This window comes from Lepidochelys kempii, chromosome 1 (assembly GCF_965140265.1).
Source record: "Lepidochelys kempii isolate rLepKem1 chromosome 1, rLepKem1.hap2, whole genome shotgun sequence".
NCBI lineage: Eukaryota > Metazoa > Chordata > Testudines > Cheloniidae > Lepidochelys > Lepidochelys kempii.
In genome coordinates, this window is record NC_133256.1 from 199,019,338 (window position 1) to 199,043,792 (window position 24,455).

A 24,455-nucleotide genomic window follows, 5' to 3' on the forward strand; every position below is an offset into this window, starting at 1 on the left:
TTTGAAATGGATAAACTCATTTTTATATGAAGTAAATTAATCTTGTGCTGCAATTATACTTAGACAAAATAGCTTAATGAGATTCAAGGAAAGGTTTCAGCACATAATTGAAACCACCCTCTGCAATTAACATTAGCTAAAATAAATATTACACGGGCCAGCAAGCCTTATGCTTCAAGACAAACTGAGTACCAGCTGAGGGCAGGAAGAAATTACCCTGGCTTGGTCCATTATTGCACAATCCCAGTAGATGCATTATTGGTGTTTTGCTTCTTTTCCTGAAACATTTTGCCTTGGCCACTGTTAGAAACAGACTAATGGAGTGGCAGGACTATTATGCTATTGCAGTATGTTAATGCCTGTGCTCCCTGAAGGAGGAGATTCCACCACGGGAAGACTCCTGAGAATGACTTGTAACTTAGTACAGACTATAGAAAACATTTTGTGTTCAATGGGAGACCTGACAAGTTATTCAGCATCCTCCTACCCAATGGACCTCCTCAATAGATAGTGCTTCTTCTCAGGATTGGGAGGATACTGAGATACTCAGTTGATCTCCCATCCCAGCTGATCTATCATCTAATGACCAGTTCCCTTACTATTACAGTAGACTTCGTCAGTGGGTGTTTCACTCCTCCTCCCACTCCCAAAGTGACACAGAACTAATGCCTAAAAAGGAATGTCCAACGTTTGGATTGCTGCAGTCAGGGCAGCCAGTGGGGACCTGTGAGCACAAGAGCTGTCCATGGTGAAACCAATGGCAGCAGGTCACTTCATCTTTCACAGTGCTAATTCCCAGGATGGGGACAGAGGGTGACAAAAAGGGAAGAGGAAACAAGAGGAATTGATCAGCAAGCAGATATGTTTGGAGGCACCCAGTGGTTATGCAGATCCTTGGCTCTCAGAATCCCGTGAAGAAAATGTTTGGTGATGGAGATCTTCTTCTGGAAGGAATCCAGTATCATTAATCTTCCCTGCAACCTGTTCCCCTTCTTCACACAGGTGGTGAGTCGGGCCCAGCTGGATTCTCAGGTTTCTGACTGGAGCCCTGGTGGGAGGTCTTCACTCACTGTTACTTCATACACTGTGTTGTAGATTGTGTTTTCCTTCTGCACATAGCTGGCGTAGGGCTCCAACTCTTGCTGCTCATTACTATCCTAGTAAATCAAAGGCAATAACCATGAGCACCAGGACTGGATTTGTTTGGAAATAAAAGTTCTTTCTGGAATCTTAAAAAGGTGTGAACTGAGCAACAACATGTCTCCCCTCCCCTAAATGTAAGAAACACAGGGAGCAGGGCTCCACGGATATATGAATGATCACAGGCTGATGCTATGGAAACAGTTGATGGCATATCTGCCTTACAGATAGAGCCATCAAGAAGCAGCATGGTCTAGTGCCTAGCACAATGGAGTGGGGCTCAAAACTGGGATCGTGCCTGGTTCTGTCACTGACCTGCTGAGCGAACTGGAGATGTTTACTTCACCTCTGTTTTCTCATCAGTGCTCTGTTTCTCTTACCTATTTGGACTATAAGATCTTTGGGGACTGCCTCTCACTATGTCTTTGTACAATATTGAACAAAATGGAGCCCTGATCTCAGTTGGTGCCTAGAGGTTCTCTTGTAAACCAGTAATAAATAATAATAAACTGGGCTAAAACTACAAAATAACGTTAAGTTCCAATCTATGCTAATAGAAAAGGAGTACTTGTGGCACCTTAGAGACTAACCAATTTATTTGAGCATGAGCTTTCGTGAGCTACAGCTCACTTCATCAGATGTTTACCGTGGAAACTGCAGCAGACTTTATATACACACAGAAATCATGAAACAATACCTCCTCCCACCCCACTGTCCTGCTGGTAATAGCTTATCTAAAGTGATCAACAGGTGGGCCATTTCCAGCACAAATCCAGGTTTTCTCACCCTCCACCCCCCCCCACAAATTTACTCTCCTGCTGGTGCTAGCCCATCCAAAGTGACAACTCTTTACATAATCAAGTCGGGCTATTTCCTGCATAGATCAAGGTTTTCTCACATCCCCCCCACCCCCATACACACACAAACTCACTCTCCTGCTGGTAATAGCTCATCTAAACTGACCATTCTCCAGGTTTAAATCCAAGTTAAACCAGAACATCTGGGGGGGGGGGGGTAGGAAAAAACAAGAGGAAACAGGCTACCTTGCATAATGACTTAGCCACTCCCAGTCTCTATTTAAGCCTAAATTAATAGTATCCAATTTGCAAATGAATTCCAATTCAGCAGTTTCTCGCTGGAGTCTGGATTTGAAGTTTTTTTGTTTTAAGATAGCGACCTTCATGTCTGTGATTGCGTGACCAGAGAGATTGAAGTGTTCTCCGACTGGTTTATGAATGTTATAATTCTTGACATCTGATTTGTGTCCATTTATTCTTTTACGTAGAGACTGTCCAGTTTGACCAATGTACATGGCAGAGGGGCATTGCTGGCACATGATGGCATAGATCACATTGGTGGATGTGCAGGTGAACGAGCCTCTGATAGTGTGGCTGATGTTATTAGGCCCTGTGATGGTGTCCCCTGAATAGATATGTGGGCACAATTGGCAACGGGCTTTGTTGCAAGGATAAGTTCCTGGGTTAGTGGTTCTGTTGTGTGGTATGTGGTTGTTGGTGAGTATTTGCTTCAGGTTGCGGGGCTGTCTGTAGGCAAGGACTGGCCTGTCTCCCAAGACTTGTGAGAGTGTTGGGTCATCCTTTAGGATAGGTTGTAGATCCTTAATAATGCGTTGGAGGGGTTTTAGTTGGGGGCTGAAGGTGACGGCTAGTGGCGTTCTGTTATTTTCTTTGTTAGGCCTGTCCTGTAGTAGGTAACTTCTGGGAACTCTTCTGGCTCTATCAATCTGTTTCTTTACTTCTGCAGGTGGGTATTGTAGTTGTAAGAAAGCTTGACAGAGATCTTGTAGGTGTTTGTCTCTGTCTGAGGGGTTGGAGCAAATGCGGTTGTATCGCAGAGCTTGGCTGTAGACGATGGATCGTGTGGTGTGGTCAGGGTGAAAGCTGGAGGCATGCAGGTAGGAATAGCGGTCAGTAGGTTTACGGTATAGGGTGGTGTTTATGTGGCCATTGTTTATTAGCACTGTAGTGTCCAGGAAGTGGATCTCTTGTGTGGACTGGACCAGGCTGAGGTTGGTGGTGGGATGGAAATTGTTGAAATCATGGTGGAATTCCTCAAGGGCTTCTTTTCCATGGGTCCAGATGATGAAGATGTCATCAATATAGCGCAAGTAGAGTAGGGGCTTTAGGGGACGAGAGCTGAGGAAGCGTTGTTCTAAATCAGCCATAAAAATGTTGGCATACTGTGGGGCCATGCGGGTACCCATAGCAGTGCCGCTGATCTGAAGGTATACATTGTCCCCAAATGTGAAATAGTTATGGGTAAGGACAAAGTCACAAAGTTCAGCCACCAGGTTAGCCGTGACATTATCGGGGATAGTGTTCTTGACGGCTTGTAGTCCATCTTTGTGTGGAATGTTGGTGTAGAGGGCTTCTACATCCATAGTAGCCAGGATGGTGTTATCAGGAAGATCACCGATGGATTGAAGTTTCCTCAGGAAGTCAGTGGTGTCTCGAAGGTAGCTGGGAGTGCTGGTAGCGTAGGGCCTGAGGAGGGAGTCTACATAGCCAGACAATCCTGCTGTCAGGGTGCCAATGCCTGAGATGATGGGGCGCCCAGGATTTCCAGGTTTATGGATCTTGGGTAGTAGATAGAATATCCCAGGTCGGGGTTCCAGGGGTGTGTCTGTGCGGATTTGATCTTGTGCTTTTTCAGGAAGTTTCTTGAGCAAATGCTGTAGTTGCTTTTGGTAACTCTCAGTGGGATCATAGGGTAATGGCTTGTAGAAACTCGTGTTGGAGAGCTGCCGAGCAGCCTCTTGTTCATATTCCGACCTATTCATGATGACAACAGCACCTCCTTTGTCAGCCTTTTTGATTATGATGTCAGAGTTGTTTCTGAGGCTGTGGATGGCATTGCGTTCCGCATGGCTGAGGTTATGCTAATCTATGCTAATGTGGCAGCAAAAACAATCAATCCTATTTAGGCTCCTAAATGCCCAAATGCCTTTTGAAAATGAGACTTAGGTGCCTCAATCAGTTAGATGTTGCAATGTTGAGGGCAGAAATGCCTAAATACCTTTAAAAATCTGGGCCTAAGTGACTTGCTCAAAATCACCACAGGAAGTCTGTGGTAGACAAAGGAATTGACCTTAGCTCACTAGAGCCCACGGCTAGCACTCTAACCATTGACCCATCTTCCCTCTCCTGTCCTTATTAGTCAGCTCACCTGTATTGTAACATGATTTGATCACATCAGAGTTAACTATTGTTAAATTGTGACTGACTCTCATTTTCGCTAAGGACTCTTTACACTGCTCTGGCCATAAAGGAGTCTTAAAGAGTATGTAAATTACAGATCTGGCCATTCAGAATTTAGTGACTTTTTGAGATTCACAGTCCATTTTGTTACATGACATCTTTCCTTTTGTAAATTTAAAAAAAAAGGTTGCTTCTCATTTAGATCAATAAGAAGAACTTTCAAAACAACCCCCTCCCCCAGCCACTTTGCTGTAAAACCATGAGGTGTATCACAGCTATACTCAGCACAGCTCTTCCTGGCATGATCAGGGAGAACTGTCAGAGCTGCTGCTTTTTGAATCACAAGAATGCTAGTTTGAGTCTTGACTGTGGCAGTGCTCTGCAGGCATATATTACAAGTCCAAATCTTGATATTTGGAGTGCACATGGACTCTGTCCTGCTTTGTGTCAAGTGACAGTTTGCGGAACACAATTGCACCTGCAGAAAGTAGGGAGAGCCAAAATCTGACAGCTTCCCTTAATGTATAAAACTTTTCTGAGTTACTTTGGGAGCACATCTCAGATTTAGTGACATCTTGGCTTACATCCACTTCCTTACCTGCAGGTTGTGTGTGGGAGCAGTCTCAGGGATTTTGGACTTATAACAAATTCTGTGGAAGGAAAAAAGACAGGAAAAAAAAGTATAACAAATTCTACCTTCAGTGTTAGGTTGGGCCACTGAGACCACACATCTTGGAGCAGAAGGGCCCTGAGAGAGTCTGTAATCCACAACTAATGAACCCCTTCTTCCTCAAGTCATCAAGAAGGGGGCTAAATGTCATCTCTCAGATCCTTCACTGGATGGCTCTTGACCGGGGTTCTCAAACTGGGGGTTGGGACCCCTTGGAGTTGCGAAGTTATTACAGGGCGGGTTGCGAGCTGTCAGCCTCCACCCCCAAACCCCGCTTCACCTCCAGCATTTATAATAGAGTTAAATATTTAAAATGTGTTTTTAATTTATAAAGGGGGCACACTCAGAGGCTTGCTGTGTGAAAAGAGTCACCAGTACAAAAGTTTCAGAACCACTGCACTTGACTCTGATGTTTTGATCTCCTGACTCTACATATGTGAAGTCCCTACTCCGGCCTGTGGGAGCCCTGAGCCTATTGGGAGAGCAGAATAGTGGAGACAAGGTCCTCTGGATGGATAAGAGCTTTGCCCTGAATAAGCTTTACTCTACATGAACTAATCCCCTTCTGAGGGAGGAGGACATGAGGCTAAGCAGTTGGACTTTGGACTATGGGGGAGAGGAACTGAGTGAGGGGTTCTCCTGGAATACCACCTACACCAGGAAAAGAACATCCCAGTTACAAATTGTCTATATTTAAGTACAATGCTCCCTACTCTTTTACCCTGGAACTGCATCCCTCTGATTCATTTAAGCAAGGTCTGATGGAACTGAAGTGCAGCACGCAACAAAGGAATAAAGATTCTGCTGCTTGATTCAGCTTTATTAATCTTCTGACAGGACAGTCCTGCTCCGTCCTCCAGAGCTGGGTGACAACTGTTTGGTAGGGAAACTGATCCCCCAAACTGCTGGCTTGAAGAAGCAGATTGAGATATTCTGTAGTACCTAGAGAACAACTTTTACTTTGCCAACTCTCCATACTGACAGGAAGTTTCCCTGGCGTCAGGAGGTGGCATCTTGTGTCCCATGCCCACCCCCTCCACCAGTGTATCATTCACTTAGATACACTGTGCCTCATCATGCCACATCCTGTGTGAATGTGACAGAATCAGAGATGCTTGGATGTCATCTGATCTGATATCAAATAACACCTTAAGTTTCCTCTCAGCTCTAGACAAACTGATTCCTTAGTGCCATGTCATACATACCTGCCACGGTGGAGCTTACAGAGGAAAATTAAAGCCAAAATGAAGAGGATGCCCAGGAGACCAGCAGAGATGGCGAAATACTGAAGAAACACGTCTAATAAGAGAGAATCATGATTTTCTAAATAGGGAGAATCACCATTTCAGTTATTTCCTCACTGATCAACTCCTTTATTGTGTCCACCTGAGGATCACAAGGTGCTTTAAACATTAATTACATCTCACAGCCTGCCCGTAAAATAAATAGTATCTCCACTTGAGAGAAGGGGAAACTGAGGCAAAAAAGTTAAATAGCTTGTCCAAGGTCATGCCTGGAGATTTCAATCTGGAAGGGGAACCTATATCTCCCAATGGCCAATCACGCACTATATTACTAGATCATGTTGCTCTGTAGACTCTGCATATCTCACCATTCAAGCTATCTCTTATATGACTTCAAAGCAAAAGAGCAAGGAAAATAAATAAAACAGTCCAGATAACAGCCATTTACCGTTCAGATTATGAGACTGTTCCCTGTTTTCAGGTGGACAGACACTAGAATGTGCTCTCCTCCCCTCCTCCTTTCACAGCCCCGGTGGCAGGATTCGTACTTGCATCCCAACAAATTTTATTTATGCTTCTCTTTCAGTTGAACGTCTTGTCCATACAAGCAAGTGACAATTGTGATTCAGGTCCCATCAATGCCTTCCCACTGCCAATAAAGTACCACAACCCTGACCTAGAGGGAGCATCTCCAGGGAGGGAGTAGGATAGATGAGTTTCATGGCCCAAGTCATGATATCCCATAAGTCACTGACTCTTGGTCACTACCAAGCTGGGCCAGATGTGACCTGGTGACATCACCGTGCAAGGCTCCATAGCCATTGTACAGTCCCCTAACTGACCCAGCCCCCCAGGTTAGACATTTGTATGGAAAGGAGATAAGAAAAAGGTCCCACTTCAGTCTTAAATTTTGGGGAGTATTTCTGCAGCCTTTATAGATTTCCCTCTCTAGAAGCAAACTGGAATGATCAGCTGAATTTGCAAGGTCCCTGCCACACTCTCACCAGTCTCACTGATATTTTTTGGAGCTGGTGAACAGAGGAGCACATAGTTTATCAGTTATGAATGAAGACTAAATAGAGAAAAGAGATGTCTCCTGTTACCTGATTGGCATTCCTTGGATTGGCTTGTGTTCCAAGCCAGATGAGAGACAAAGCAGGTTATATTAGTCTCTTTGGGGCTGTATATACTGAGCACAGTCACTGTCCCATCTGGGTGATATTCAAGCTCAGTCTTGGGATTTCTGTTTGGGTCCCAAGAGACCTGTGCAGCTGGTTTCCCTGCAGCTGCCTTGCACACAGCGGCCCCGTTACTGTCACAGGTCAAGGTCACTTCAGGAGGGACTGCAGGACAGGAGAAAGGGGAAAGGGTTGAAGTTAGTTTGCTGCATGTGGTATGGCAACTTTCCTCATTCCTATACAAGAAGAACCTAGCAGAAAGAGGAGAATGGGAGTGAAGACAGTATTGCAATAAATAGCAAACACCTGCAACAGCAGAATAGATAATGCGGAGTCCTTACAGCTCTTGAAATGGGGGTATCCCTTGGATGAGAGGGTGAGTGAAAACCTTAGGTGTGCCATGTGGACTACCATAGATAATATCCCGAGACACGGCTTTAGGGAAATGAAGTACCCTCTCCTCACACAGCAATTTATCCTGGTTCAGTTTGAGACATATAAGCTCTCATACACCCTCTGCTGTCAAGATGGAACATAAACAAAAGAACAGAACCTGTATTCACTTCAGAACTAGAGAATGTTGAGGGCTAAAGTGGGAACTAGGAAGAACAGCAGAGAGGAGGAAGGCTGGGAACCACAGTAAGCAAAGGTGCATGCCTGTAAGCCCTTTCCTTAAACTGTTTTGACTGCCAAGGTTCCCAGCTCCACCCCACAAAGTGAATGGCCGGGACCAGGAGCTCATCTGTCACCCAGGTTCCATGCATTGTCTCGTTGTCATGACTCCTAACAATCTCACCCACTCATGTCAGTTTTCTCAGGGATGGTGTGTAGAAATGGGCCTGAATCCAAAACCCCATATCCAAAAAGTTCCTGGATCCTGATCTACATTTTGTGTCATCTGCTGCTGATCTCCGGTAGTAGTTAACACAGGGGTGTGCGTATATTTCTTATCCTTGGTGTGTCTTTGTCTCTCTCTCTTCCCCTCGGTTTTAGTCAATTTTGCAGTAGTAAATTCTTATGGTTATATCATTTAATATAGTCTTTCCAAAATTACCTGGGCAACTTTCAGTATTCTGATCTAGTTACTGCCCTCATGTCAGGTGGGTCACCACAGTAATCCTCCTTTGTTGTGCACAAGATAATGCACTAATGATGTTCCTAGCAAATAGCCTCTTTATGTTTGAGGCAGAAATGTTACAGGGGTAGCATAGGAAGACCTGGATGTCCGAGGGGGTTGGTAATAGGCTCTATTAGCCTTTTACTTGTAGCTTATCAGTTCTAAACCAGATCAGGTTTGCAGTAATTGAAAGTCATTACTATCTGCTATAGGTGAACTGAGCTGACCTCAGTCCTGGTGCTAACAGACTTGGTTTACACTTGCCAGTGGGCATCCAGTCTCAGATGAGAGACCAAAGAACAATTGAACATGGGGGGACTGAACTATCGTTATTCTCAAAAGTGGCCTCACCAAGTAGGGTTTAAGGTACGTTGACTTGTTTGCTATACATGTTCTGTGGAGAGAGGATTTCAGTCTCCAGAACTGTCATTCTGGAATTTCTCACAAGCACTAAAAGGGTCAGATCCTCAAAGGCATTTAGGCTCTTAACATCCCATTGAAATTAGTGGAAGTTGGGAGTCTACATACTTTTCAGGATCTGGGCCTAAATTAACTTTTTAAAAGCAGTTTCATGGGGGGATGGCTTAGGCTGGGAGTGTTTGTACAGAAGCCCCTCTACCAAATAGCCAAAGATTGATGTTAACATTGGGTAGAAAAATAGCTCATGCCAACCTTTCCCGCCATAAAAACAAGGAGAAAGGTTTGAGGAGGGAAAGGAGGACCAGAATGTAAAGAGGTTGGATGTGAGGAGAGACCACAATGAATTCACATAAGGGGATTAACCCAGCAGATGTCCTAAACTCCTTAGTTTTTGGAGTTCTCTGAACCTATATTCTCAACATTCTAAGAGGAGGGGAGGTTTATGTGTCAGGCATAAATCTGATTGTGTAGACAATTAAGAATGTCACAGCCTGTTACTTACCTAATACAGTCAGAGTGTAGGTTTGATTGAAAGTTCCATCGCTGTTTACAGTTTCACAGCTATAACATCCCTCATCTGTGAGTGTCACTTGCTGTATCTGAAGGGCACTATCAGTTTCAGGGCTAGATTTCCAATCCATTCTCTCATTGCAGTTTGTTCTGTCTGTCTTGTTCTGATCAGTTCTGTATGCCAGTGTGCAGTGATTTCCATTCCTTGGTCTTATCTTCCATACTACTGATACCAGATCCCGCCTTGAAATGTCACCACAGGTCAGATTAATGCTGGAACCAGCTATCTTAGACACTCCGATGTTATCTAGACAAGATGTAGGAAGAGAAGGACACTTGAAAAGGTCACCCAGAGTGTCATTACCCCCAGAGCTCCAAGGTTATAACATCTCTAGTATTATAGAATATTCCATAGTAAGATCCCACCTCTGCAGATACTAGACTCATCTCCTTGTGTCCATAGCTTTAAACAGTGACTGATAACCTGACGTTTGGTTTTGCCACCAGTCCATAAGATTAACCTCTCTGCTCTCACACGCCGTAGAACCTCTTCCCTACTGCAATCACTGCCAAGTTTCAGTATAAAGACATTATTGCGGAGTGGAGCCTGACTGAGATGCAAGGCGCACAGCTATATTGGAGGAGCTCCTGGGCTAACTTTCTTTTTTTTCCCCTTGCTTTGGCAGCAATTGTGAGGCAAATGAATGGTGGGGAGGGAGTAACATTAGTAGTGTGCCTGTTCTGTACTGCCCTTGACGTAAGCACAAATCAGGAAAAGTTAGACATTTCTGAGCCACTTCCTGCTGCTCCATCCACAATGGGAGTTAAGCTACCATCTTGGACTAGCTGGAACTCAGCAGAATCAGAAAATCTTTGCAGGAGCTGTATGCTAAGGATTGGTCTACATGTAAAACTTATACTGGGGTAGCTATGTCAGATAGGGGTGTGATTATTTTTTACCAATATAGCTATGCCAATGTAAGTCCTAGTGTAGATGCAATTATCCTGGAAAAGCAGCCCAACTTTGAAAATAGTTTCTATTCAACATATCTTTCTTCCTCTACCCTCCCGAGGCCAAATTCTGCCCAGCTACACTGGAGTAAATCTGAATTAGGTCCTTTGATTTTAGTGGTGTTATGCCAGATTTACACTGATGTTATTGAGAACCAAATTTGAATGTTTGTATTTGATAGTTATCTGGTCACTTCTCTGACAAGAATGAGTTTCTACTCCTGTTAGGCCTGCAAAGCCCCTACAGACACAAGAGAGCAAGCCGGAGTCTATTCTCCCTCACTGAGCATTGACAAAACTCTCAGTTAAGTTCCAGTGAAATAGTCTTTACCATCAGTGGTGGAGGAAGAGGAACAAAGAACCCAGCTGCATTTTCAGATCCCAAGTGAAATCTGTGGAGCCGGCAGTTAGAAAAATCCTTGCTGAGAACAAATAGGGAATTTCCCTTCTCCTCATCTGCTTTTAGAATTACTATTCTGGATATAAATTCCATATGAAGTCCAGTACAATTCATTTTCATGGCTGAATCATCAGCATCACCAAGTAACATCAAATGTATTAGACTATAATATTATGTCCACATAAGTCTATCACAAAAACTTCAACACTGATTAAAAGGACAATTTCAACCTGTTTAGGTCCCTAAGTTACTTTTCTGGGTGTGTGTATTGCATTACAGAAGATGAAACTTTTATTCTGGGTCCTCAGTGAGCTACACAATGTTTAGGTCTTATCTAATCTACATCTTTTCTTAGGAAATTTCTTTCTGTTGCTGTACTGCCAGGAGTAACATGGTGTGAGCACCAGTACAGATAGGCCATCGGCATACTTTTACCACCATGTCATTTAACCCTGGTCAGAACAGAAACAGACGAGAGCTGGGCAAACTTTGTTTGGTAAACACTACATTAACTGAAAAATGTGGTTGCCAAGCAACCAACATTATTTGTGAATTCGGGTCACGTAGTTTTGGCCAAATAAAAAATGATATTTTTTTTCCAAAAAAGTCTAAATGTTTTGTTTTGACATTTCATTTAGAAATAAACTATTGGTTTTTCATTCAACCCAGACCATTTCCCCCTCACTTTTTTCATTTTGATGAGGAAAAAAATCAGTTGGGGTTTGAAACAAACAGAATTTTACTTCTCATTTTTCAGTTCACTGAACTGCAAAACCCATTTAGTCACTCAGCTCAAGCCGAGACTCTCTGGAAGTCGAGACTCTGGTGGCTAGTCTACACTAATACTCTCGCTGTTGCTGTCACTGATAGCACTACAGTGGTGGCAATGCAACATGAGGAAATTTCCTGAAAAAGGCCAGTTTAGGCAAGACCTTAGAGACGGTGTAGGGGAGTGAGCTCCACTTTCCTGTCTGCCTTGGTGACCATCTCATGTGCTTCTGTGATCAGGCTCATAACCACATGGTCTCTTCTACTTTGGGGGGGTGGGGAGAGCCTCTGATTGGCAAGCTCCTCCACAGAGACCAAGGGGATGCGGTGTATGCCTGCAGTGAGGCATAATTGCTTGCTTGAGGTCACCTGGGAAAGCTGAATTGCACTTGCTCTTTGGCACTGCACTCCTTGCTACTACCAAATGTGACACAGTGACGTATAAATGTGGGGGTTCACAATGTCCTTTCACAAGGGCCCCGATTCAGCTAAGCCTTTAAGCCCATACTTAGCTTTAAGCTGGAGTGGTTCCATTGGCCTTCAGTGGAACTATTCACAAGACCTAAGGAGGTCGTGGAAACTCCTTCAGTGGAGGTTTTCCAAAGGAGCCTGGATGGCCAGCTGTCTTGAATGGTTTAGATACAACAAATGCTGCATCTTGGCAGGGGGTTAGACTAGGTCTGGGGTGGCCAACCTGTGGCTCCGGAGCCACACGCGGCTCTTCAGAAGTTAATATGCGGCTCCTTGTATAGGCACCGACTCCGGGGCTGGAGCTACAGGTGCCAACTTTCCAATGTGCAGGGGGGTGCTCCCTGCTCAACTTCTGGGTCTGCTAGAGGTCCTGCCCCCACTCCATCCTTTCCTGTTCCCTCCTCTGAGCCTGCCATGCCCTCAATCAGACCCTCCAAGAGCCTCCTGCATGCCACAGCTGATGCAGGGAGGGAGGTGGAGGCACTGATCGGCGGGGCTGCCGGTGGGCGGGAGGCGCTGGGAGCAGGAGGGCATGGGTGAGCTGATGCAGGGCTGCTGACGTGTTACTGTGGCTCTTTGGCAATGCACATTGGTAAATTCTGGCTCCTTCTCAGGCTCAGGTGGGCCATCCCTGGACTAGATGACCCTCGAGGTTCCTTCTAACCCTATGGGTCTATGATTCTTTGCTGGCAGGGGGCTCATTTGAGGACACTGAGTTGATGACCTACCCCACCTACATGAAAGAGGGAAATCCCTTCAGCCTGAACTTGTAACAAAGTGGCTCTAATCCCCAGGGTTAAACCCTGGTCGCTCCTGTTTATCCTCCAGGGGCCTGATAATCACCATTGTTTTGGGTTATTCCCAACCTCTATAGCACCGGGTGATGCAGGTGATGCAGTGTAACCCCCGGTGGACTGTGGCATGTCTTGCCGCCCCTGCAATGCTTTTGGTTTCCATATAGCAGCCGGGGATAAATTTTTCCATTGATGGAGGCATACCCCTGAGAGGCAGAGAAACTTGTGTGGTTCTACTGTGCCACGGAAAGCCTGCATTGGGAGGGTATTGGCAGCAACACTAACCCCTGGGCTGGGGGCTTTAGGTGTGAGTTAATGAAAGAGAAGGTGGCCTGGTGCCGCACAGTACTGGTATAACTCAGAGCACTGAGACATCCATCACCCTGTGAGGGATTGGGAAGAAGAAGTTAACCCCATACTTGGGGCTGAATCCTCTCATGCCTTTTCTCAGTTTTTGGAGAAGAGTCAAAATATATAACCTGCAGGTGCAGAACAGAAAATTCCCAAGAGAAAACCACATCCTGCCGGTCCTGGGGACAGATGCAGCTGCAACTGCGCCCTGCTTACAACATATCCTTGTTACTTCAGCTCAGACAGTAAAAAAACAAATCGGTAACTCTCATGGGTTTTATTGGTGACAGTGGAGGATATAGTGGGTAAAGTATTTCTTTGGGACTTCCTACGTCCCGCCTTTACTGACAAAAGGGGATAATACTTACCTCCCATCTAAGGTGAACTGTTAGGATTAATTGTTCATGTTTAAAAGTATTTTGAAGATTAAAATCCTAAGTATAACAATTTTCTGGTGCCTGTTCTGTATTGATTTTTTAAATGTATACACAAAATAAATCACTCGTACAAATCTTTGCCCATTTGATTAAATTGACTACAGCATTCTCACTACACTAACACTGCACTAGGAGTAAGATGTGGGTTTTGTTGTTGTTTTTTGTTTCATTTGTTTCATATAAATATATGCAAATTGTTCTCAGTAAGTGAATTTCAGGAAAAGACTCTTCTGGAGTGGTTGTTTCTAATTCAGACAAAGTCATCAGAAGAGGAAATGAGAGAGGCTGAATGTCTCATGATGGGTTCTTGATTTTAGTTCTGTGAAAGTCTCTTAAAATGAAATGGAGAACAAAGAGCTTCCTTGCTTGACTTATCTTTGTCAGGCGCATCAGCACGTCAGGCCACATCATCAATTCCACTCACCTCATCTAAACGTGACTAAGCAAATCTAAGAGTGCAAGTGGACTGCTATGGCTGGGCTGTTTTTACTGCATGACAGTAACAGTCTTGTGCACCCTTCTTGACAAATAAATGTGACACCAGTGTACTGGCCTACTGGACCATCCTCTCTTAAGTAACCTTCCCGGGATATGGTACAGTTTCCCCAACATAATGGCTGTCCATCGCCAGCGGCAAGAAAGGAAGAAGAAGTGAAGGAGGTGCTGCTTTTTGCTACACCTTTCCATCAGCCTCTATCACAAATGGCCAGGAATGAGTCAGGTACAAGTCACTCACAGTCCACAAGCCACATCAGACAGCTTGAAAGCTGCTGAATTGTGTTTGTGTAAAATCTTCTTTTTTAGGTAAAGTTGAAACAATGGCTTTGAATTGCCCTTTATCCTGTTTTAATGAGAAGGCTTTTAGCTGAGCAGGATAGTTTAAGTAGGAGTCTAAAACATTCTGGACCTGAGCCTCATGTCCATTAGACCAGTTTCCACCACTCTAGTGGGGACCTTAAATTGGGTGTAAATATAATAATGTGCTTTCTCTGTAACTGCCAGAGTGGGGTAAAGAGGCGTTAGGGGAAATATGAATCAGGGTCTTTATTCCTAGTTCTGCCACTGATATAATGTATGATGCTAGAAGCATGAGCTTTGTGCCTGTGTTTCCCCATCCATAAAATGGAGGTAATGCCTACCTCAGAGGCATATTGTGAAGTTTAATTAATTCATGTTAATGTGGTTTGAAGGCCTCTGATTGAAGTTGCTGTAGAAGGGCAAAGTATTATTATTAGCACAGGCCATTATCTAATGTCAAAGTCCCATTAACCATTTCCCAGGAAACAGCTAACACGTGACTTCTTTTCCCCATGATGGTTGTGTTCGATCTCTGAGCTGGAGAGATCCTGAGGATTGGTGTACACAGGGAACTTACATCAGCATAGTTATGTCTCGGGGTGGGAAAAATCCACACCCCTGAGAGACATAGCTATGCCGACCTAACCCCCAGTGTTGAGAGAACTAGATCAACCTAGCTACTGCATCTTGGTGAGGTACATTAACTACAGTTACAAGAGAACTCCTGAAGCGATTCAGCAGCGCTGCTGTAGAGTTTTAAGTGTAGACATACCCTGAGGGAGAAGGTGGGGTTTGATAAAGGATTTGGATACCTTTGTCCAGCCTGCAGCCATCTTCATTCTCCTCCAGATCATCTCAGTATGAAAATGGTGTGTATCCAACACCAGGAAGACATGCTCAAGGGTGATTTCTTCTCCCCCTTATCACAGAATGGAGCGAAATGTTGCATAACGCTGAGTCCAAAGGATGTAAATTCTGCTAGTTTCAAATGGGAAGGACTAACTCTTATATCTCACAAGCTAAGTAGGATTGGGCCTGGTCAACATTTAGACAAGAGACCTACAAAAAAGACCCAATGTGCTATAGCCTATCAGGGAGTGATGTTGGCCAGATTCCAATTCTGCATCCCTAAATTCTGCCCAGTTTCAATTGTATATGGGATTCTTCTTCACTTTCTGTCCCAAACTGTAGTGAAGTGGTATTTGGTACTGCTAACCATTTGCTATTTTTGCCCCAGAGGTGGCTATACTTCAGTGTTGTGTGAAGTGATTCCTGTGTGTGTATAGTTTATAAAATGCTTTGAGATCCTTTAGCATAAATGGTTGTCTCTAAATGGAAATTGTTCTCAGCCGCCTTCTCCTCTCAGTCTGGCAGCCATGAATTTTCCCCATATTTGGGGATGTTCAGATTTGAAGTGGTTTTGGTTCAGACCTATCGCTGGGGCAGATATACTTAGGTCCCTTTGTGCTGCCAGGACCTTAAAGCAGCTCTAAAGAGGCTACTAAGGATTCCTCAAGGCAATTATTGATTAATTTATGTCCTGAAGCATGAGGGTTTATATTCCGTAAACATTTTTATCCTTAGATAAAAGCTTAGAAACAGCCAGTGCATACCATAGGCCTTTGCCATACTGTCACCTCTCAGAAGCTAGTATCTTGTCTTCCAGAATCTCAGCTTTCATTTGAAAAAAAGAGTAAGTCTATAGCTGATATGCTTGCAAAGAAAACCTTAAAAAATGTGAATATAGGGCTTGTCTACACAGGGAAATTGAGTGGCAAAACTATACTGGTATATGTATACTGGTATTACTCCCTGTATAGACACTTTTATTACAGAATAAAAGTGACTTTTCCCAGTTTACCTTCTGACATTTTGGAAGTGGTTTAAGTTATACAGAAAAAACACGCTCTTATTCCAGAATACGAGTGTCCAAATGGGGAGCCATACCTGTACAACTATTGTGGTGTAAATTCACACTTTACCTCATACTGGTTTAACTTCCTGTGTATAATCAATACAAAGATGTCTGCAGAGAGCCTTGTACAATGGGTCTGACAGGTGTGAAGTGTCCTGTTCATCTCACTGAGGCATTCACTCAGGGATGATAATTTAAATGTCAACTATTTCATTCCCTGAGTAAGAAAGGAGACTGGGTCATAACTTACTGTGAGTGTTTTCTCATTTTTGTGCCACATGTCCATGACATTTGGGAGATATCACCACTTTTTTTTTTGCTCAGCCCCAGGAGCTTAGCAGAGCCTATGGGCCCCACTGAGGGGAAGTCAAGCTCAAGGAGCCCAATCTAGTGCAGCTCAGAGAGCTGCACTATCCTATTTTGTGCACAAAATCTAGTGTGAGCAGTGTTTCATTATGGAGACTCATGTGGGTGGAGCTTATGTTATGATGGAGCTTGGAAGAATACTGCCACTCCGCTCTCCCCCAATCTGAGCCCTGATCTCCAAACCTCTCAAGTCCCTCAATATTCTCTAACTTTGACTCACCTGAATATTTCTGTACCATCTCTAAATGTTGCCACTTCCCTGTTCAACAATAAGCCAGTCATTAATCTAACAAACAATGTCATTAAATGTTAAACAAGGTTCCGTAGCAGTGATCCTAGTGTAGGTTTTTAGGGCACCCCACTATTTACACGTTTTCTTGTTTAAAATGGGCCATTTCCCCTCCTTTGGGGGGTTTTTTTTCAAAGAGACACAGTCAATTTAGAAGTCATATGTATGTCTTGAAAATTTGTCAGCTACCACGTGCAAAACCTAAGATTACGGTAACTGAAAGCGATTGGGGAAAAATATTTTTCTCTCCTTTTTTTTCGTTTGTGTACATTGTGCATTTGACAGCACTTTGGTTATAGTCAGTTTCACTGGTTCTCATCTATAATCAGTGACTTAGTCATTTTCTCCTGTTTCTTTGAATCTTTCACACAGCAAAAGGAGAGAGAAACACTTTTAAAAATAGGAAAATATGATTGTAAAACCACAGGGGGTCTTGGGGGCTGGTGTAGAACCTGAAAAGACTTTTAACTCTTTTCATACTGAGTAGATTTCAAATTGGTGAAACTCAGTTTTATATCCATGACTGAAATCTCATCCCCTGAGACTACTTAATTTCCTTAATAGCCTCTTTAAGAAACTGAAGCTTTTAAAGAGATTTTTACCCTCTAAAGAGATAGTTCTATTGTACATTGATTTCCTGAAGCAACACCCTCTTTAACTTTTCAGTGCATGGCCCCACACGCAACAGATTATAACATATTCAAATTAGTGGTATAACCAACTCACAATCGATATACCACATGCAGATGGCTGATTGCATCCTGGAATGAATGTTACATGAGTTACACTATGATGCAATTCAAGGGGCAATATTTGCAGTTTGAAAGAGGCCAGGTGTAATATGCTGAATACGTATAGTCTTTTTTCTGTATCTATACTCTGTCACTGAGTATCTGTGACACTAACCAAGGCTGGGGTGGGAGAACATAACAGACAGACAACAGATCCCTGGTATAACTCTATGGCAGTGAATGGAGTTACACCAGGACTGATCATGGCCCAAAGGGTTTGTGAAACACACTTATCTTCTGAACACCAGCCTGTTCTTTTCAGTTGTAAGAATAGGTATGTACTACTAGTAGAAATAACAAGTTAGTGTGTTGGGTAGATCTCCCTGCAGCTGTGAGATATAGGAGGTAAGGGTTCAGTTGCTTGCTGAAGGGAATCACACACAAATAAGGACAGTGTGGACTCATCCCTTGCTGTCACCTTCAGCTCCCCATTCCCACCCCCACATCCAGACTCTTGATTCTCTGATAATTTCTCTAAACCCATGGTCCTCACCCCATCTCTATCATGCTAACCCTAGTTTATTTAGACGTCTCTTGCTTCCATTACATGAACTTCCTGCTTTCTCATTTCCCAGCTTCTTCTTTCATTCCCTTGCAATCATCTTCCGCTTCTGCCATTGTTACCATGTCACTCTTCTGGGTGAATCCCTCCCCCACCTTCTTCTCGGCATTACTGATAAATTACTAAGTCATTCCCCACAAAGTCATCCCCATCTCTGGTTTCGTTGTCATGGCCTATCTGTGATGTGTTTGTTGTTAGACTGTAAACTCTCCAGGCCAAGGAATTACTTCAGCTGTATGTACTGTACTGGGCTGAGCTCACTGAGAACGCTAAATAATACATGTAAATCCAAACTCCTTGTTTTCATCTTCCAGGCTAAACACAACTCTGCACCTGCCAACTCTCTGCTCTTATTTCTTCCTGTTACCTTCTCTTTCCCTTTAACCTGCCCAAGCCTCACCCCTAAACGCTCCTCTTGTCTTTATACCTTCTTCCATGCCACCCCAAACGCCTGGAATTCCCTCTTTCTACTTGGGCACCAAAGAATCTTCCTCCTCTTCTTCGGCTCCTCCCTGAAAAACTACTTATTGGGTGGAGTCTTCCAGTGATACTTCAGCAATGTAAGAAGCTCATAACTCAACCCTCAGGCCATGTCTAAGCTAGGAAAGGTTGGCTATGTTTTAATCAAGACAAAGGCTAAAAGAAAAAAGGATTGCGGCCCCACTTTAGCATGGGTCTGTCATCCAGACAGCCAGCGTAGTGTCATGGGGTTGGAATCGTTCTTTCTCCACAACACATAGGGCTGGTCCTCAATGGATGTAAATCATCATACCTGAATTGAAATCAGTGGAGTTAAAAGTTTACACCAGCTGAGGATCTGGCCCCTAAACTGTAAACTATATAAGGCAAGGTCTGCGTCTCCATGTTCTGTACATCACCAAGCAAGCTGATGGAACACAAGAAGAAATCTGATGTTTACTCATGCGGATGCGTCCCTGTATTCTGCCCACATCAGGCTTTGTGATATGAATCTATGCTTTTATTATGACACTAACACTGCTTCTAATCAGGCTTTGTGCAGATGAAGTGTGCAAGGACTGATGCGAGTGGGGACCCGAGCCAGCCCTAGTGTGCAAACTCCTCTGTAGCTTTTACTCCAGCGTGGCTCATGAATTTCACCCTCACCATTCCCATTATTGTTCTAATTGAGATGGCATTTTTATTGGCTTATAATGTTCAGAAATAGTTCCCTTTAAGGCCAAAATGTGTCCTGGTTGTTTTCAGTCCAGAGAGGAAATCCATTTCCAACCTTTGAAGAAAAATCTATTCCTTCCATTTAAAGATTCATATAAAAGCAGCACTGTGTATGTGTGTGTGTTTTTCTCACTTATTGAAATAGATTTTATTTTTTTACTTTAAATTATTTTTGTCTTTTTACTTTGCAGGAAAATATTTTTTTTAATCCATGGAGGCTGACATTTTAATCAGACAAACTCAAGAAAGTCAGAATTATGGAGCTAGATCACCATGCCTCACTAAGTGCTGTTCCAGCAGTACAATGGGCACTAAAGCAGACAAGTGAGTATTTTTCCAGCATAGGGGAATCCTCACATGGCTGAAATGTGACATACTGCCTACCAAACAGCTACAAAGGGCCTTCGATTTTTTTTTCACTGAAGAAATGAACATGGAGCATTTTCTATGATGCTGCATAGGCTCAATCTAAATTTCAATTCTCCTCCTCCAAGGAAAGGACTAAAATGCATTTTGTTCTGTTTGTTTATGTTGAAGTTGCACCTTCTCTTGGAATCATAGATGCAAATATGTAGGATTTAGTGTGTCTGACTACCTATAGTATGTTTTGTGATCATTTAAAGAAAGACCCTGTTGTAATTTATAGGTACAAGCTGGCAGAGTTAAGGTGACTGTGCTGTCCTTAATGCCCTCACTTTTGTGCAGTTAAAAATCTCACTCATAATTGTTTTGAAGTTGGTTTTTTAACATAATTTATTTGGATTTTTCTAATAATGAAGCTGCCATATGAAAAAATAATAAGGGCTCTGACTTTCCTGCCTTTTTTTGTACACGTGAATGATCACGTCTTCAAAAACAAAAAATAAGAGCGGTGAGTTTTCAAACAGTGTGTACATCCACACTCATATGTCAGAGTTAAAGAAAATACAATATTGTATGTGGTCAGGATGCTATTTTCAAACCTCCTTACTGCTGGGGTTTTCAAATGAGACTGATGCGAGCACAACAGTCCTTGGTCAGGACAATGTCGGGATCTGCCTTTAAAGAATTTGTGTGTGTATGTGTGGAGGGGGGGAAATCACCTAAAAAAGTCTCAGATGATTTAAAAAAAATACAGAACACTATTTAAATGGTTGGGTAAGAAAAATAATCAAATGTTCCCCCCCCCTTTAATGTGTACGTTTTCAATGTTAAAATAAACAGCAGGGTGCCAGTGCACTAAAGAAAGGGGGCACTAAAGCAAGAGTGGGATGAAGACAGAGGCAGTTTATCTAAATATTTTCCCCATCCTATGAAGTCTTAAATCAGGAGTAGAGTTCCAATATGAATGAGAGCAGGTGGCTGGGAGGATGGCAGGGCTGCATCAACCTTAAAAGAACTCCCCATGGAACACCTCCCCACACTGCTCACTCTTCCCTTGACGTTCATATCCAGATATTTGGGGTGTTCCTCTGCTTAACCCAGTAAGGAAAGTCACTGAGGCTGTCTCTACACTGGCACTTTCCTTACAATTTCCCAGTACTGCAGCTCTGGTGCCTGCCATGGTGAAATCACTAGTATAGACCAGCCACCAACATAGGCGCTGGAACTAGGGGTGTCTGAGGTGTGGCTGCACCCAGTGGCTTGAAGTGGTTTCCATCATATACAGGGTTCACAAGGTGCTTCAATGGCTCTCAACACCCCCACCATACAAATTTGTTGCAGCTCCCCTGGCCACCAGCATTTTAAATGATGTGTCATCTAACACTGGTTTTAACTTTTTTTCTGGCGACCCAGCTGAAGAAAATTGTTGATGCCCGTGACTCAACGGAGCTGGGGATGAGGGGTTTGGGGTGTGGGAGGGGCTCAGGGCTGGGGCAGAGGGTTGTGGTGCAGGTGAGGGCTACGGGGTGGGGCCAGGAATGAGGGGTTCAGGGTGTGGGGGTTGGGGTGTGTGAGGGGGTCAGGGTTCTGGGCTGAGGGTTCAGGCTCTTGGGTGGGGCTGGGGATGAGTTGTTTGGGGTGCAGGAAGGGGCTCTGGGTTGGCGGGGGCTCAGGGCAGGGGATTGGGGCTCAGGGTTGGGGTGCGGGCTTACCTCAGGTGGCTCCCTGTCAGCGGTGCAGCGGAGGTGCTAAGGCAGGTTTCCTGCCTGTCCTGGCATCGCGGACCACGCTGTGCCCTGGTAGCAGCCAGCAGCAGGTCTGGCTCTCGCCCGCACTCAGCTCCATTGGCCGGTTCCCGGACAATGTGAATGCAGAGCCAGTGCTTGGGGCGGGGGGCAGCACATAGAGCCCCGTGCCCCCCGCCCCGCCTTGGAGCCGGACCACTGCTGGCTGCTTCCGGGGCACAGCACAGTGTCAGAACTTGCCTGCCTTAGCTGGGCAACACCACCGACAGGACTTTTAATGGCCCGGTCGGCAGTGCTGACCAGAGCCACCGTCTTCCATTCCGTGACCCGCAGTTTGAAAACCACTGATCTAACACAGCTCAGACCAGGACTAGACACCGTAGCTGTTAAACCGCCTGCGCCTTGCCTAAGCTCGTGCTTCCCTTGTCACCAAAACTAGTGCAGCAGTAGGAGATTTAAGAAAAAGGTTCATGTAGTTAAGGCCTGGCTGAGCCTGTAAAGTGCACCCTTTTTCAAATGTCATTGTTTCATTTTACAGCCACTCCTGGCCCCCAGAAGCTGGCTGGGACTCTGGGCTCCCAATAATTTTGGTACTCTGTGGGGACAGATGTGTCCATGATGGGTGTACGTGCACTGGGCCCACCTACGCCACTAAGCCTGTGGCCTGTGAGGGAGCGGAGGCCAGAATGGAGGAAATGCAGAGGAGCTGCCTGAGTTTTACTACGTGCTTTGAGGCAGCCTCCTGCATTCAACCTTATGCAGAGAGAGAAACAGCCTGGTCTGGGACAGGGCACTCAAGGGTAAGTACCTGTGGGAAAATTTCTGTTTCCTGTTTTTCTGTGGAAAATTGGGTTTTTGATTAAACAGTTGTTCTTGTGCAAACTTATCTGCCTTCCATGGAAAATTTCATCTTTTTGTCAAAAAGAAAAAAAAATCAAAAACCTTCTAACTGAGAAGGTTTGGGTTGTGGCTGAGAGGTTTTCAGGTTTTTAACTGAAAGTTGAAATCTTCAGAAAATTTCAATGAAAATGAATTCTTTTATTTATGTCAAAATTTTCCTAGAAAAAAATCCTCATTTCCTGACCAGCGCTATTTAAGTCCCTGGGGTTTTACCCCGACTCTGAGATCACTGTTATACCTTGGACGAGCTGCTTAACACTCCTGTGTCTCAGTGTTTCCATCTGTAAAATGTGGACGAGGTACTAACCTAACCTCTCAGGGGTGCTGAAGCTGAATTAAACAATGGTTGTAAATGTTTTGAACTCCTCTGATGGAAGGCACTAGAGATGTGAAACCTATCTTTGGAGCCTGTGTTTGAACAGCTCAGCACATTAGACCAATTCCTCATTGCCAGTACGTGTACTTTAGCATTAACACTTCAGGCTTTTGTGACTGGTGCATGAGACTGCCTCTCCCTGCTTTAGTGATGAGTTTCTGTGGTGAGCCCAGGGGATGCGCCTTGCACTCACGAGATTGGGGCTTGGAAGATCATGAGCTCTACAAATACAGGTGAATGGGAGCTGGTGGACAGTAGCTGGAGCAGCGAAAAGGCTAATAAAACTGAGACAGCTGACCTAAAAGCTTAGGAAGCATGGCCTTAGATGATACTGTTTTCACTACAGAAGCTGTTTTTGATCAAACACTGACAGGTGTTCCTTATGGTAAAACTCCCACCAGCTCTCAGAATGGATCCTCAGGGCTGCTTGCCACTCTCTAATAGGATCTCCCACCAGTGCTCAGAATGAAATTTATGATCTCCACCCTCCCCCATGGGAGCTATGACCAGCCTTCCTAACAAAACCCAGAAGAGACCCCCGCCCTGGCTAAGACTTTGGGTTCACAGACGGGGCTGCACACACTATTTCCTGTGTGACCTACAGTCTGTTAAATAAATCAGCCTCTTGGACGACAGGAATTTAAAGACACAGGGAAGAGTCTTTTGGCAGCTGATAATGTTGTTAACTGTGAATCAATCCCAGTTGCTAAGTAAACCAGATACAGGGCACATGCCTAGTGACAATAGGCCTGGTGATCACAGGCAGATGTAGTGAATGAAGAGCAGGTCTAACATGCCAGTAACAATACATAATCAACTCTGTCCTTTAATGAAAGCAGCACTGGTAAGTACAGCATTTACGTGAAGGAAACATCCTAGCACATTCCCCTTGCCTCGATCCATAGCAGCTGCTTGGTCCCAAAGAGAAGTCTAACTTACCTATTTGTACCATGGCCACAGAGACGGTGAGCAGCACGAAGGCACAAAAAGTCTTCCCTAAACAATTCATGTCAGCTTTTGCTTTCATCGCTCACACAGCTCGCTCACTCCATCCATCCTGTTGTCAGACCAGCTGCAGACGCGGGGAGCTTCCCTCTGTGACAGTGTGCCCTTGCCAGCCAGTGTCTCTGTTCCCTCTTCCACTTCCCCACCTCTCCTCCACCCCAACTCCGCCTGCTCCTGACTGATTAGCTCCTTGGAGGTAGAGAGGCTCCTTCTTCTGCCTTTTCATGACACTAGGCTTCCTGTGCTGAGAGCCAAGGCAAACATTGAGGAAACAGATTTAGCAGCTATGCCTTCCGTTCATTGGCTCTCCTTGCAGTGCTGATGTGTGAAGATAAACTCCACAGCAGAGCTCAGAATGGAGTAAAAATGAAGCTTATTCTTCAAGCCTGGGCTTACTGTCAGAGAGGGAATATTAATCATGG

General features: G+C 44.4%; 1 protein-coding gene across 2 annotated transcripts; it reads right to left on the bottom strand.

The window, feature by feature from the left end:
* CD200R1 (CD200 receptor 1) lies at window positions 1-24,455 on the bottom strand. Of its 2 annotated transcripts, none has more exons than XM_073308327.1 (6): window positions 23,968-24,455; window positions 9,490-9,804; window positions 7,376-7,615; window positions 6,234-6,351; window positions 4,957-5,008; window positions 1-1,157 (listed from the first exon to the last, which is right to left on the bottom strand). In XM_073308327.1, the coding sequence occupies exons 1-6, from the start codon at window positions 24,053-24,055 to the stop codon at window positions 1,029-1,031; spliced, it is 942 nt and encodes a 313-aa protein (XP_073164428.1). In that variant the 5' UTR covers window positions 24,056-24,455; the 3' UTR covers window positions 1-1,028. The 2 variants fall into 2 exon arrangements, with proteins under 2 accessions (XP_073164428.1, XP_073164436.1); XM_073308335.1 differs by having other exon boundaries at window positions 6,234-6,327; window positions 23,968-24,449.